The 17603-nt window shown below is 24.0% G+C and overlaps 1 protein-coding gene and 1 pseudogene across 1 annotated transcript; both read left to right on the top strand.

Annotated features, from left to right (window-relative positions):
* The first annotated feature begins 208 nt into the window (after positions 1–208).
* On the top strand, positions 209–15953 carry LOC142235928 (uncharacterized; annotated as a pseudogene).
* LOC142235071 (uncharacterized) lies at positions 7344–7948 on the top strand. The gene is made up of 2 exons (XM_075306299.1): positions 7344–7465; positions 7530–7948. The coding sequence occupies exons 1-2, from the start codon at positions 7454–7456 to the stop codon at positions 7887–7889; spliced, it is 372 nt and encodes a 123-aa protein (XP_075162414.1). The 5' UTR covers positions 7344–7453; the 3' UTR covers positions 7890–7948.
* Positions 15954–17603: the final 1650 nt, after the last annotated feature.

Below are 17603 nucleotides of genomic sequence, written 5' to 3'. Positions count from 1 at the left end.
TTGGATTGGTCCAATTGTTTTTGACTACTATGGACATTTACAAGAATTAATCCAAGCCCATAATAATTGAACCAAAATACTGGAAATTGATAATCACAACAAGTACTCATGGTAATCGATCGTTCAACTTCAAGTTCATATGGGCGATCCAATGGCAGCAACATGACTCCCTTTAGTGCTGAGAACAGGTATAAATTCTTTGGGAGACTGAAGATCAAGCATCAGTTTCTTTTGAAATCTCTCAAAGATAGTATCCTCTGCAAAAATGTTCAAATTTGTAAGTTCTTAGTCAAGGAAAATGTCCTAGAAATGAATTTTAGACAAAAAGGACTTAGCCCTTTTTGTCATTGTTCAGCTAATGATTATTAACTCTTATCTGTCTCTTATTTTTAGGTTGCTTTCTTCGCTTGTGTCTCCATGGCTTTGGCAGCCCCGGGATTGGTTACCGAACATCATACCGTTGTCCAGGAACCTGTGTTGGCTAAAGTTGGAACCGTAGTCCATAGTGCTCCCTCTGCAGTGTCTCATCAAAGTTTTACTCGTGTCCACAATAAGGCTGTTGTTAGCCCCGTAGTGACACCCGTTGTCAAGACCACTGTTCATGCCGCCGCTCCCATTGTTCCCGTTGTCAAAACTGTTGAACCTGTTGTTCCCGTAGTCAAAACTGTCGAACCTGTTGTCCCTGTTGTAAAGACAATTGCTGCTGCTCCTGTGGTCCACACCTATCATGCTGCTCCCGTTGTCCCAGTGGTCAGTCATGCTGTATCCCATCAATCTCATGTGCAAATTCATTCAAATGCTGCTGTTGTTGCTCCTGCTGTGGTTCATGCAACACCCTTGGTCCATTCTGTACCAGTTGTCCATGCCTCACCCGTTACCCATGTGGTTCATCATTAAAATTTGACAGTGTTTTAGTTTATTGTATCAGCCCATTTTATGTTTGAAATAAAAATTTGTTTTAATAGAAAAAAATTGTCAACTCGATTTGCTTTCTATAGGAAATTGCATCCAAATTCTATGTCTATAGAAAATTTGAATGAAATTACATATACATTTAGATCGCCGTTTTAATTTCAAATATTTTCCGAAAAAGGCTTACTTGGATCCAAAGACTTTGACCTTCCTTTAAGGATTTTGGTATTAATTCACAGTCAAATATGACCTATCTGTTTTTCATTGATACAATCAAAAAAATTCATTAAGACAAATAAATCTTTCGTTCATAGTCTGAAACGTTTCCCTGTCTAACAGAAAATTCATCGCAATAATAATGAGCCAAAAATCTACCAAAATTTGGAGTTTGTCAAAATTTTATTGCTATAGAAAATTATGTCACAATTCTATGTCTAATATATAGAAGATTTTCTGAAAATTTTGTTTCCGTAGAAAATTTTGTAAAAATTTTATTTCTATAGAAAATTTTCTTAAAATTTTATTTCTATAGAAAACTTTGTAAAAATTTTATTTCTATAGAAAATTTTCTTAAAATTTTATTTCTACAGAAAATTTTTTGAAAATTTTATTTCTGTCGAAAATTTTCTAAAAATTTTATTTATAAGAAAATTTTTTGAAAATTTTATTTCTATAGAAAATTTTTTGAAAATTTTATTTCTATAGAAAATTTTTCGAAGATTTTATTTCTATAGAAAATTTTCTGAAAATTGTATTTCTATAGGAAATTTTATGAAAATTTTATTTCTATAGAAAATTTTCCGAATATTTAATTTCTATAGAAAATTTTTCGAAGATTTTATTTCTATAGAAAATTTTCTGAAAATTGTATTTCTATAGGAAATTTTCTGAACATTTTATTTCTATTGAAAATTTTACGAAGATTTTATTTCTATATAAAAATTTTCCGAAGATTTAATTGCTATAGAAAATTTTCCAAAGATTTTACTTCTGTAGAAAATTTTCTGAAAATTGTATTTCTATAGAAAATTTTCTCAAAATTTTATTTCTATAGAAAATTTTCTGTAGATTTTATATCTGTAAAACAATTTCTGAAAATTGTGTTTCTATAGAAAAATTTCTATAGAAAATTTTTCGAAGATTTTATTTCTATAGAAAATTTTCTGAAAATTGTATTTCTATAGGAAATTTTCTGAAAATTTTATTTCTATAGAAAATTTTCCGAAGATTTTATTTCTATAGAAAATTTTCCGAAGATTTTATTTCTATAGAAAAATTTCCAAAGATTTTATTTCTATACAAACTTTTCTGAAAATTGTATTTCTATACAAAATTTTCTGAAAATTGTATTTTTATAGAAAATTTTCTCAAAATTTTATTTCCATAGAAAATTTTCTGTAGATTTTATTTCTGTAAAACAATTTCTGAAAATTTTATTTCTATAGAAAAATTTCGGAAAATTTTATTTTTCTGAAGATTTTCTTTCTATAAAAAATTTTCCGAAGATTTTATTTCTATAGCAAATTTTCCGAAGATTTTATTTCTATAGAAAATTTTCCAAAGGTTTTTCTCTGTAGAAAATTTTCTGAAAATTGTATTTCTATAGAAAATTTTCTCAAAATTTTATTTCTATAGAAAATTTTCTCTAGATTTTATTTCTGTAAAACAATTTCTGAAAATTTTATTTCTATATAAAAAATTCTATAGAAAATTTTCCGAAGAATTTATTTCTATAGAAAATTTTACCAAGATTTCATGTCTATAGAAAGTTTTCCAAAGATTTTATTTCTATAGAAAATTTTCTGAAAATTGTAATTCTATAGAAAATTTCCTCAAAATGTTATTTCCATAGAAAATTTTCTGTAGATTTTATTTCTGTAAAACAATTTCTGAAAATTTTATTTCTATAGAAAAATTTCGGAAAATTTTATTTTTCTGAAGATTTTATTTCTATAGAAAAATTTCCGAAGATTTTATTTCTATACGAAATTTTCTGAAAATTGTATTTCTATAGAAAATTTTCTCAAAATTTTATTTCCATAGAAAATTTTCTGTAGATTTTATTTCTGTAAAACAATTTCTGAAAATTTTATTTCTATAGAAAAATTTCGGACATTTTTTTTTTCTGAAGATTTTATTTCTATAGAAAATTTTCCGAAGATTTTATTTCTATAGAAAATTTTCCGAAGATTTTATTTCTATAGAAAAATTTCCAAAGATTTTACTTCTGTAGAAAATTTTCTGAAAATTGTATTTCTATAGAAAATTTTCTCAAAATTTTATTTTCATAGAAAATTTTCTGTAGATTTTATTTCTGTAAAACAATTTCTGAAATTTTTATTTCTATAGAAAAATTTCGGAAAATTTTATTTTTCTGAAGATTTTATTTCTATAGAAAATTTTCCGAAGATTTTATTTCTATAGAAAATTTTCCAAAGATTTTATTTCTATAGAAAATTTTCTGAAAATTGTATTTGTATAGAAAATTTTCTCAAAATTTTATTTCCATAGAAAATTTTCTGTAGATTTTATTTCTGTAAAACAATTTCTGAAAATTTTATTTCTATAGAAAAATTTCGGAAAATTTTCTTTTTCTGAAGATTTTATTTCTATAGAAAAATTTCCGAAGATTTTATTTCTATAGAAAATTTTCTGAAAATTGTATTTCTATAGAAAATTTTCTCAAAATTTTATTTCCATAGAAAATTTTCTGTAGATTTTATTTCTGTAAAACAATTTCTGAAAATTTTATTTCTATAGAAAAATTTCGGACAATTTTATTTTTCTGAAGATTTTATTTCTATAGAAAATTTTCCGAAGATTTTATTTCTATAGAAAATTTTCCGAAGATTTTATTTCTATAGAAAAATTTCCAAAGATTTTACTTCTGTAGAAAATTTTCTGAAAATTGTATTTCTATAGAAAATTTTCTCAAAATTTTATTTTCATAGAAAATTTTCTGTAGATTTTATTTCTGTAAAACAATTTCTGAAATTTTTATTTCTATAGAAAAATTTCGGAAAATTTTATTTTTCTGAAGATTTTATTTCTATAGAAAATTTTCCGAAGATTTTATTTCTATAGAAAATTTTCCAAAGATTTTATTTCTATAGAAAATTTTCCAAAGGTTTTTCTCTGTAGAAAATTTTCTGAAAATTGTATTTCTATAGAAAATTTTCTCAAAATTTTATTTCTATAGAAAATTTTCTCTAGATTTTATTTCTGTAAAACAATTTCTGAAAATTTTATTTCTATATAAAAATTTCTATAGAAAATTTTCCGAAGAATTTATTTCTATAGAAAATTTTCCCAAGATTTTATGTCTATAAAAAATTTTCCAAAGATTTTATTTCTATAGAAAATTTTCTGAAAATTGTATTTCTATAGAAAATTTCCTCAAAATGTTATTTCCATAGAAAATTTTCTGTAGATTTTATTTCTGTAAAACAATTTCTGAAAATTTTATTTCTATAGAAAAATTTCGGAAAATTTTATTTTTCTGAAGATTTTATTTCTATAGAAAAATTTCCGAAGATTTTATTTCTATAGAAAATTTTCTGAAAATTGTATTTCTATAGAAAATTTTCTCAAAATTTTATTTCCATAGAAAATTTTCTGTAGATTTTATTTCTGTAAAACAATTTCTGAAAATTTTATTTCTATAGAAAAATTTCGGACAATTTTATTTTTCTGAAGATTTTATTTCTATAGAAAATTTTCCGAAGATTTTATTTCTATAGAAAATTTTCCGAAGATTTTATTTCTATAGAAAAATTTCCAAAGATTTTACTTCTGTAGAAAATTTTCTGAAAATTGTATTTCTATAGAAAATTTTCTCAAAATTTTATTTTCATAGAAAATTTTCTGTAGATTTTATTTCTGTAAAACAATTTCTGAAATTTTTATTTCTATAGAAAAATTTCGGAAAATTTTATTTTTCTGAAGATTTTATTTCTATAGAAAATTTTCTGAAGATTTTATTTCTATAGAAAATTTTCCAAAGATTTTATTTCTATAGAAAATTTTCTGAAAATTGTATTTGTATAGAAAATTTTCTCAAAATTTTATTTCCATAGAAAATTTTCTGTAGATTTTATTTCTGTAAAACAATTTCTGAAAATTTTATTTCTATAGAAAAATTTCGGAAAATTTTCTTTTTCTGAAGATTTTATTTCTATAGAAAACTTTGTCAAAATTTTATTTCTATAGACAATTTTGTCAACATTTTATTTCTATAGAAAATTTTGTCAACATTGTATTTTTATACCCACCACCATTATACCCCCGTCACCATGCTGACGGGGGTATAATAAGTTTGTCATTCCGTTTGTAACACATCGAAATATCGATTTCCGACTGTATAAAGTATATATATTTTTGATCAGGGAGAAATTCTAAGACGATATAACGATGTCCGTCTGTACGTCTGTCTGTTGTAATCACGCTACAGTCTTCAATAATGAAGCAATCGTGCTGAAATTTTGCACAAACTCGTGCAGGTCAAGTTCGAAGATGGGCTATATCGGTCCATGTTTTGATATAGTCCCCATATAAACCGACCTCCCTATTTGGGGTCTTGGGCTTATAGAAACCGTAGTTTTTATCCAATTTGTCTGACATTAGAAATCTAGAGGTATTTTAGGACCATAAAGAGGTGTGCCGAAAATGGTGAGTATCGGTCCATATTTTGGTATAGCCCCCATATAGACCGATCTCCCGATTTGGGGTCTTGGGCTTATAGAAACCGTAGTTTTTATCCAATTTGTCTGAAATTGGAAATCTAGAGGTATTTTAGGACCATAAAGGGATGTGCCGAAAATGGTGAGTATCGGTCCATAGTTTGGTATAACTTCTTGGGCTTATAGAAACCGCAGTTTTTATTCAATTTACCTGAAATTGGAAATCTAGAGGTATTGTAGGACCAAAAATTGTGAGTATCGGTCCATGTTTTGGTATGGTCCCAATATAAAACGACCTCCCGATTTGGGGTCTTGGGCTTATAGAAATCGTAGTTTTTATCCAATTTGTCTGAAATTGGAAATCTAGAGGTATTTTCGGGTCATTCTATAGAAAATTTTGTCAACATTCTATTTCGTGTTTAGTTTTTATTGTTGTTTTCTACTTCAATTCTATTTGTTGTTTTGATCTCAGCTTTAAAACCATTGTGTTGACTATACTACAAGAGTAGCTTAACCAACCATAGGAAAAGAATGTTTGTCAAATTTATTTGGGCAAAGCCCTATAGACTGCAAGATGGTTCGATGGACGCACGTTTCGGAATTACCACATTCCTCATCAGCATTCTCTACTTGCAGCAAAACTATCAACCAATTATCAGAATAAATTCAGGCAGTTCATTAAACCCAAAGTGAACCACACTTGAACCCTCCGAAAAAGGATTTTATTTCTGTAAAATAATTTCTGAAAATTTTATTGTTATAGAAAAATTTCTGAAGATTTTATTTTTCTGAAGATTTTATTTCTATAGAAAATTTAGTCAAAATTTTATTTCTATAGACAATTTTGTCAAAATTTTATTTCTATAGAAAATTAAGTCAAAATTTTATTTCTATAAACAATTTTGTCAAAATTTTATTCCTATAGAAAATTTTGTCAAAATTTTATGTCGAAGGAAAATTTTGTCATGATTTTATTTGTATAGAAAATTTTTTCAAAATTGTATTTTTATAGAAACTTTCGTCAAAATGTTATTACTCTAGAAAATGTTGTCAACAGTTTATTTGGATACACATTTTGGTTTAAATTTTGTTTCTATAGAAAATTTGTGAAGTTCCTCTTTGTTTGCAAAATCTACCAAAACAGAACCAATTCTACCAATGTACCAAACAGTAAAAAAATCTATAATTTTTGGTAGAATTCTAAAAACTGTGTTAACCGTGATCTAAACTATTTTTTGGAAGAATTTGTTTGCTGGGAAGCAAAATCGGTTTATATGGGGCTATATCTAAATGTGGTCCAAATTGGTACATTTGTAATACCTTTCGATGTACGGCAATAATAATTACTGGTGTCAAGTTTCAAGTGGATAGCTTGTTTTGATCGGAAGTTAGGGTGACTTCACCAGACAGACGGACGGACGTTTATAATATTTTCCGCTTCTTTAGATAATTTAACTGACGTATGCAAAAAATTATTTAAATCAAGAAAACTTTCTCAAAACATAATAATTCCATGAACTAAAATAGAATTAAATTGTCTTTAGTGCCATTTAGAATTCACTTTTTTGAATGTAAGAAATAGTGGCTAGTTTTTGAGAATAATTACCCTAATTACTGCTCATTGCAAAGCAGATTTGTTAAATATTTACCCTATTGTCTCTTTTCATGCCATTGTGGATATTTGGTCAAAATGAAAATCATACAAACCGGTCATCTTTGTCTATGAATTCCTCAGCATAAAAAAAATAACAGCGGAAATGAAATACCCAAAAGGTAGATCTTATAAAAAGAATGGGTGATAGCTCAGACATCATCAGTTAACTCATAGCTCCTGCAAGCTTTCAATTCAATCCAAACCGAAAATGTTCAAATTCGTAAGTCACTTGCATGATATATAAGATAAGTTTCCTTAAAATAAATATATTTTCCATTATTTAGACTCCTCTCTTGGCTTTATTGGCTGTAGCTCAAGCTGCACCTGGCTTGATTGCTCAAACCCATTCCATTGTCCAGCCAGCCGTGTATACAGCTCCTGTGGTCAAAACTATTGCCTCACCTGTAGTTCATACCTATGCTGCTGCTCCAGTTTTGAAGACGTACTCGTCTCCTGTGGTCCATACCTATGCAGCTGCTCCTGTAGTTAAAACCATTGCCACTCCTGTTGTTCATTCGTATGCCGCTGCACCAGTTGTCAAAACCTACAGCTCACCTTTGGTCCATACTTATGCTGCTACTCCTGTCGTGCACTCAGCTCCATTGGTTAAGACTGTTCCAGTTGCCTATACAAGCTTCCATTAATTATGAATAGCGAACAAATTTTGTTGTGATATTTGATGTGTTAAATAAAATCTGAATTCTTGTTACTCGTAGAACTAAACATTTTTTTATGAAGGTGATATGCCACATATCGGGGGATAGAAAAATATTTTTTAAAACATTATTCTACACGCAAAAACAAAATTTTTCCTCCCAAACAACAAATGGTAGATTTTTTACACTTTGGTAGATTGGTAGAATTCTTGATATTTTGGTAGATTTTGAAAAATATTCCTCTCCAACTAAGATGTACATCAATTTTATAGAAATACGATTTTGACAAAATTTTCTATAGAAATAAAATTTTTGACAAAATTGTCTATCAAAATAAAATTTTGAAAAAATTTTTCAATAGAAATAATATTTTTAAAAAATGTTCTATAGAAATAAAATTTTTAAAAAATTTTCTATAGAAATAAAATCTTGACAAAATTTTCTATAGAAATAAGATTTTGGCAACATGTTTAACAGAAATAAAATTTTTGACAAAATTTTCTAGATTAAAAATAATATTGACATACTCTAGAGTAATAAAATTTTGAAAAAAAAAATTATCTATAGAAATAAAGTTTTTCAAAATTTTTCAATAGAATTACAATTGTGACAAAATTTTCTAGAGTAACAAATTTTTGACGAAATTTTCTACAGAAATAAAATTTTGACAAAATTTTGACAAAATTCTATAGAAATAAGATTTTGACAATATTTTCTATAGAAATAAAATTTCCTATAAAAATAAAATTTGGTCAAATTTTCTATAGAAATAAAATTTGACAAAATTTTCTATAGAAATAAATATTTATTAAGTTTCCAGAGTAATAAATTTTCTACAGATATACAGTTTTGACAAAATTTTTTAGAGTAACACAATTTTGACAAAATTTTCATAGGAATAAAATTTTGACAAAATTTTCTATAGAAAAAACATTTAGACAAAATTTTCTATAGAAAAAAAAATGTTGACAAATTTTTCTATAGAAATAAAATTTTGACAAAATTTTCTATACAAATAAAAATTTGACAAAATTTTCTATAGAAATAAAATTTTGACAAAATTGTCTATAGAAATAAAATATTGACAAAATTTTCTGTTGAAATAAAATTTTGATAAAATTTTCTGGAGTAATAAAATTTTTGACAAAAATTTCTATAGAAATACAATTTTGACAAAATTTTCTAGAGTAACAGTATTGACAAAACTTTCTATAGAAGTTCAATTTAGACAAAATTTTCTAAAGAAACAAAATTTTGACAACAATTTCTAGAATAATAAAATTTGACAAAATTTTCTGTAGAAACAAAATTTTGACAAAATTTTCTGTAGAAATAAAATTTTGAGAAAATTTTCTAAAAAACTAAAATTTTGAAAAAATTTTCAATAGAACTAAAATTTTGACAAAATTTTCTATAGGAATAAAATTTTAACAAAAGTTTCTAAGGAAATAATATTTTGACCAAATTTTCTATAAACAAAACTTTCTATAGAAAATTTTTATTTTGACAAAATTTTCCACAGAAATAAATGTTTGACAAAATTTCCTATAGACGTAAAATTTTGACAAAATTTTATGTAGAAATAAAATTTTCGCAAATTTCTATAGAAATAAAAATTTGACAACATTTGTTGGGGTAATACATTTTGAACAACATTTTTTAGAGTTATAATGTTTTGACAAATTTTTCTATAGAAATAAAATTTTGACAATACGTTCTATAGAAAAAAAACAATGTTAACAAAATTTTTTATAGGAAAAAAATCTAGACAAAATATTCTATAAAAATAAAAATTTGGCAAAATTTTCTATAGAAACAAAATTTTGACAAAATTTTCCAGAGTAATAAATTTTCTATAGAAATAAAGTTTTTAAAAGATTTTCTCGAGTAACAAAATTTTGTATATAAAAGTTTGACAAAATTTTCGGTAGAAATACAATTTTGACCAAATTTTCTATAGAAATAAAATTTTGACGAAATTTTCTACAGAAATAAATTTTGACAACATTTTGTATAGAAATAAAATTTTGTATAGAAATAAAATTTTCTATAGAAATAAAATTTTCTATAGAAATAAAATTTTCGCAAAATTTTTCTACACAAATAAAAATTTACGAAATTTTCTATAGAAATGAAATTTTTACAAAATTTTATAGAGAAATAAAATTTTTACAAAATTTTCTATTGAAATAAAATTTCGACAAAATTTTCTATAGGAATAAAATTTTGACAAAATTTTCTATAAAAATAAAATTTTAATAAAATATTCTATAGAAATACAATTTGACAAAATCTTCTATAGAAATTCAATTTAACAAAATCTTCAATAGAAATAAAACAATTTTGACAAAATTTTTTAGAGAAACAAAATTTTGACAAAATTTTCATAGAAATAAAATTTTGAAAAAATTTTCTAAAGAAAAAACATTTTTAACATTTACAAATAAAATGTTGACAAAATTTTCTATAGAAATCAAATATTGAAATAAAATTTTTATAAAATTTTCTGGAGTAATAAAAATTTTGGCAAAAATGTCTATAGAAATACAATTTTGAAAAATTTTCTAGAGTAACCGTTTTGACAAAACTTTCTATAGAAGTTCAATTTAGACAAAATTGTATAAAATTTTGACAAAAGTTTCTATGGAAATAATATTTTGATCAAATTTTCTATAGACAAAATTTTCTATAGAAATTTTTTATTTTGACAAAATTTTCTATAGAAATAAAATTTTGACAAAATTTTCTGTAGATGTAAAATTTTGACAAAATTTTCTGTAGAAATAAAATTTTCGCAAATTTCTATAGAAATAAAATTTTGACAACATTTGTTGGGGTAATACATTTTGAACAACATTTTTTAGAGTTATAATGTTTTGACAAATTTTTCTATAGAAAAAAAAATTGACAATACGTTCTATAGAAAAAAACAATGTTAACAAAATTTTTTATAGGAAAAAAATCTAGACAAAATATTCTATAAAAATAAAAATTTGGCAAAATTTTCTATAGAAATAAAATTTTGACAAAATTTTCCAGAGTAATAAATTTTCTATAGAAATAAAGTTTTTAAAAGATTTTCTCGAGTAACAAAATTTTGTATATAAAAGTTTGACAAAAATTTCGGTAGAAATACAATTTTGACCAAATTTTCTATAGAAATAAAATTTTGACGAAATTTTCTACAGAAATAAATTTTGACAACATTTTGTATAGAAATAAAATTTTGTATAGAAATAAAATTTTCTATAGAAATAAAATTTTCGCAAAATTTTCTACACAAATAAAAATTTACGAAATTTTCTATAGAAATAAAATTTTTACAAAATTTTATAGAGAAATAAATTTTTGACAACATTTTCTGTAGAAATAAAATTTTGACAAAATTTTCTATAGGAATAAAATTTTGACAAAATTTTCTATAAAAATAAAATTTTAATAAAATGTTCTATAGATATACAATTTGACAAAATCTTCTATAGAAATACAATTTAACAAAATCTTCAATAGAAATAAAACACTTTTGACAACATGTTTTAGAGAAACAAAATTTTGACAAAATTTTCATAGAAATAATATTTTGAAAAAAATTTCTATAGAAAAAACATTTTTAACAGTTACAAATAAAATGTTGACAAAATTTTCTATAGAAATCAAATATTGACAAAATTTTCTGGAGTAACAGTTGTGACAAAATTTTCTATAGAAGTTCAAAATTTAGACAAAATTTTCTAAAGAATCAAAATTTTTACAAAAATTTCTGGAATAATAAAATTTTGAGAAAATTTTCTACAGAATTAAAATTTTGAGAAAATATTCTACAGAATTAAAGTTTTGAGAAAATTTTCTGTAGAAATAAAATTTTGAGAAAATTTTCTATAGAAATAAAATTTTGAGAAATTTTTCTATATAAATAAAATTTTGAGAAAATTTTCTATAGAATTAAAATTTTGAGAAAATTTTCTATAGAATTAAAATTTTGAGAAAATTTTCTATAGAAATAAAATTTTGACAAAAGTTTCTATGGAAATAATTTTCAAATTTTCTCTAGACAAAATTTTCAATAGAAATAAAATTTTGACAAAATTTTCTATAGAAATAAAATTTTAACAAAATTTTCCAGAGTAATAAATTTTCTATAGAAATAAAGTTTTTAAAACATTTTCGAGAGTAACAAAATTTTGACAAAATTTTGTATAAAAATAAAAGTTTGACTAAATTTTCGATAGAAATACAATTTTGACCAATTTTTTATAGCAACCAAATATTGGCAAAATTTTCTAGAGTAATAAAATTTTGACAAAATTTTCTATAAAACTAAAATTTTAATAAAATATTCTATAGAAATACAATTTGACAAAATCTTCTATAAAAATACAATTTAACAAAATCTTCAATAGAAATAAAACAATTTTGACAAATTTTTTTAGAGAAACAAAATTTTGACAAAATTTTCATAGAAATAAAATTTTGACAAAAATTTTCCATAGAAAAAACATTTTTAACATTTACAAATAAAATGTTGACAAAATTTTCTGTAGAAATCAAATATTGACAAAATTTTCTGGAGTAATAACATTTTTGGCAAAAATTTCTAGAAATAAAATTTTCACAAAATTTTCTAGAGTAACAGTTGTGACAAACTTTTCTATAGAAGTTCAAAATTTAAACAAAATTTTCTAAAGAAACAAAATTTTTACAAAAATTTCTAGAATAAAAATATTTTGAGAAAATTTTCTGTAGAAATAAAATTTTGAGAAAATTTTCTATAGAAATAAAATTTTGAGAAATTTTTCTATATAAATAAAATTTTTATAAAATTTTCTATAGAATTAAAATTTTGAGAAAGTTTTCTATAGAAATAAAATTTTGAAAAAAATTTCTATAGAAATAAAATTTTGACAAAAGTTTCTATGGAAATAATTTTCAAATTTTCTCTAGACAAAATTTTCAATAGAAATAAAATTTTGACAAAATTTTCGATAGAAATAAAATTTTAACAAAATTTTCCAGAGTAATAAATTTTCTATAGAAATAAAGTTTTTAAAACATTTTCTAGAGTAACAAAATTTTGACAAAATTTTGTATAAAAATAAAAGTTTGACAAAATTTTCGGTAGAAATACAATTTTGACCAATTTTTTATAGCAACCAAATATTGGCAAAATTTTATAGAGTAATAAAATTTTTACAAAATTTTCTATAAAACTAAAATTTTAATAAAATATTCTATAGAAATACAATTTGACAAAATCTTCTATAGAAATACAATTTAACAAAATCTTCAATAGAAATAAAACACTTTTGACAAAATTTTTTAGAGAAACAAAATTTTGACAAAATTTTCATAGAAATAAAATTTTGAAAAAATTTTCTATAGAAAAAACATTTTTAACATTTACAAATAAAATGTTGACAAAATTTTCTATAGAAATAAAATATTGACAAAATTTTCTGGAGTAATAAAATTTTTGGCAAAAATTTCTAGAAATACAATTTTGACAAAATTTTCTAGAGTAACAGTTGTGACAAAATTTTCTATAGAAGTTCAAAATTTAAACAAAATTTTCTAAAGAAACAAAATTTTTACAAAAATTTCTAGAATAAAAATATTTTGACAAAATTTTCTGTAGAAATAAAATTTTGAGAAAATTTTCTATAGAAATAAAATTTTGAGAAATTTTTCTATATAAATAAACTTTTGATAAAATTTTCTATAGAATTAAAATTTTGACAAAAGTTTCTATGGAAATAATTTTCATATTTTCTCTAGACAAAATTTTCTATAGAAATAAAATTTTGACAAAACAGAATTAAAATTTAGAGAAAATTTTTTGTAGAAAAAAAAATTTGAGAAAATTTTCTATAGAAATATAATTTTGAGAAAATTTTCTATAGAATTAAAATTTTGAGAAAATTTTCTATAGGAATAAAATTTTGACAAAAGTTTCTATGGAAATAATTTTCATATTTTCTCTAGACAAAATTTTCTATAGAAATAAAATTTTGACAAAATTTTCTATAGAAATAAAATTCTGACAAAATTTTCTATAGAAATAAAATTTTGACAAAATTTTCTATAGAAATAAAATTTTGACAAAATTTTCTATAGAAATAAAATTTTGACAAAATTTTCTATAGAAATAAAATTTTGACAAAATTTTCTATAGAAATAAAATTTTGACAAAATTTTCTGTTGAAATAAAATTTTTGCAAATTTCTATAGAAATAAAATTTTGACAAAATTTGGTTGAGTAATACAATTTTTACAACATTTTTTTCAGTTATAATATTTTTACAAATTTTTCTATAGAAACAAAATTTTGACAAAAAATGTTAACAAAATTTTCTATATGAATAAAATCTAGACAAAATTTTCCATAGAAATAAAATTTTGATAAAATTTTCTATATAAATAAAATTTTATTTATATAGAAAATTTTTACAAAATTTTATTTATATAGAAAATTTTGTTTCTATATAAATAAAATTTTTACAAAATTTTCTATATAAATAAAATTTTTACAAAATTTTCTATAGAAATAACATTTTCGATAGAAATTAAATTTTGACACAATTTTCGGTAGAAATAAAATTTTTACAAAATTTTCTATAGAAATAAATTTTTGACAAAATGTTGACAAAATTTTCTGTAGAAATAAAATTTTGACAAAATTTTCTGTAGAAATAAAATTTTGACAAAATGTTCTATACAAAAAAATCTGACAAAGGTTTCTATAGAGAAAAAATTTACAAGCATTTATTATAGAAATAAAATCACAAATGTAACCTTCTACAATTAAGTTTAAACTTTTTCAATTCATCTAAAACCGTTTAAGATAAATGCACCTTTGACTCCTAATTTTTGGGTTTTTCAAGTTTGTATTTTATTTATTGAATCTACCATTGTTACAAGAATCCATTTAGGCAATGAAGCATTTTGGACGTATATGAACTTCGGACCACCAACATTATTGATTAAATTCAATTTTCGCTTTATCATTTACAATTTATTTCAAATAGTTTACTTTGCCAAAATAGCTAAAAACAAATCCGCTTTTGTGTGGTCTTTTCATATCTGTTGTGGACGTACATAATTCTAATTGTCAGATTGAAAACATCCGGCAAAGTATTTATTCTTAAAATAGATTTGGTTTCATTTTTTTTTTAATTCATCGCCCCCGACAAAAATGTCAACTCATGTTTTGTGTTTGCTGCTGCTGAGAGGCTTTTGCTATATGTATTTTTCAAAAGGGCTACAAAACAAATTTTGTTATTGAATAATGAAGAAAACGAAAGAAGAGCAATGCATTTAGCTATTGAAGTGATTACCCATGGTTCACCTATCTGTCTGTCTATATGTCTGCTTTGTACATGCCCAAGAAAAACCTGTTAATGGCTTTTACGCATGCGCAACGCATAGTATAGTAGAGCCACTTATGTTCTTATCATTTTGGCCAGATTTACTATAAAATCATTGAGCTGCCAGGGTAATGTCATCAGTTGAATATCATTCTCCATTGAGTAATCCAGCAAATTCTCCCCAAATTTCATTCAAAATGTTCCGTTTCATTGTCATCCTTGCTTTCGTAGCTTGTGCTTCTGCTGCTCCTGGTTTCATTGCCCAGACCCATAGCATTGTCCAACCAGCAGCTGTTTTTAGCTAAAACTGCTTATGTTGACAACAGTGCTTCATCAGCAATTACCCATCAAAGTTTCACCAATTTGGAGAGAAAAGTAGCTGTTGCTCCAGTGGTTCAAACTTATGCTGCCGCTGCTCCCGTTGTTAAGACTGTGGCTCACGCTCCTGTAGTTCACACCACATATACTGCTGCTGCTCCTTTGGTCCATACGTATGCTGCTGCTCCAGTGGTCCATCATGCCTATGCTGCTAGTCCTGTAGTTCATGCAGCTCCTTTGGTGAAAACTGTTGTCTCCTCACCAGTTGCCTATACAACCATCCATTAGGATTTTGTTACTCAGTAGAGTTACCTCGGCTATATTTGTGATGTTATGTTTTTGTGATTTAAATAAAGATTTGTTTAAAAATTAATTCAGATTTTTTTATTCAATCACAAAATTAATTGAATGATGGCCGTTTGAAGGCCATAATTCATGCCAAAGTAGCCAGTACCAGCAAATCGTAACTGATTGTATAATTTGATGATAATTCCGACATTTTTGACTTTTGAACTTTTCTTCACTTCTATAAAAGGGAAACTAAGAGTCCGTTATAGCAAAAATGTCATCAATAGACGTTTACAAGATGATACCAATTCTTTAGCTTCAAATGATGACTTTAAATACTTGTCAAACCACCCTTTATTTGATATTTTTCATTGAAACCACAGAAGATGACCGTGTGCTAAATTTTGGTAAGACCTTTATGGTCAAACATATGGTTATTGGGCAAATTTTTAAAAATTGGGCGATACATATATGGGAGCTATATCTACATCTGAACCGATTTCGATGAAATTTTGCACATACAGTTAGTGCTATAGAGGACTGGGTCTAGCCAACTTTGAGTAAGGTCAGTTAATAAATAAGGGTTATCGTATATGTCCAAGTTTGGGAAAATCAGGCTTTACATATATATGGGAGCTATATGTAAATCTGAACCGATTTCGATGAAATTTTGTACATATAGTTAGTGCTATAGAAGATTAGATTTAGCCAACTTTGAGTACTATCGGTTGATAAATAAGGGTTTTATATCCAAATTTAGAAAAATCGGGTGTTATATATATATATATATATATATATATATGTATATATATATATATATATATATATATATATATATATATATATAATATATATATATATATATATATATATATATATATATATATATATATATATATATATATATATATTTATATATATATATATATATATATATATATATATATATATATATATATATATATATATATATATATATATATATATATATAATATATATATATATATATATATATATGTATATATATATATATATATATATATGTATATATATATATATATATATATATATATATATATATATATATATATATATATATATATATATATATATATATATATATATATATATATATATATATATATATATATATATATATATATATATATATATATAATATATATATATATATATATATATATATATATATATATATATGATAAGAGCTATATCTAAATCTGAACCGATTTGCGAACCGAAATTTCGCAGACATCAAGGGTGATGCAGATTACTTTCTTCCAAATTTGGTGACGATCCGTTTGTGAAAACGCGCAACGTTACCCCATTTGTCTAAATCGGGCGATACATATATATGGGAGCTATATCTAAATTTGATCCGATTTCTTCCAAATAGCGTTCGTCCTTGTGCCCAAAAACCACCCTGTACCAAATTTCGTCAAAATCGGTTAATTATTACAAGCGGAATCCTGTGAACAACAAATACCTGGACAGACGGATGGACGGACGGAGACCAAGCGCTAGATCGACTCAGGAGGTGATTCTGAGTCGATCGGTATATATTTTATGGGGTCTAAAATCAATATTTCTGGTAGGCACATTTTTTAGCAGATCAAAGTTATTATACCCTGGCCACTATGTGGTTTAGGGTATAAACAAGTATATACGGCCGTAAGTTCGGCCAGGTCGAAGCTTATGTACCCTCCACCATGGATT

Source organism: Haematobia irritans, chromosome 4 (genome assembly GCF_050003625.1).
Source record: "Haematobia irritans isolate KBUSLIRL chromosome 4, ASM5000362v1, whole genome shotgun sequence".
Taxonomy (NCBI): Eukaryota; Metazoa; Arthropoda; class Insecta; order Diptera; family Muscidae; genus Haematobia; species Haematobia irritans.
Note: the sequence above shows the minus strand (reverse complement) of the source record. Positions and strands in the feature narration are given on the sequence as shown.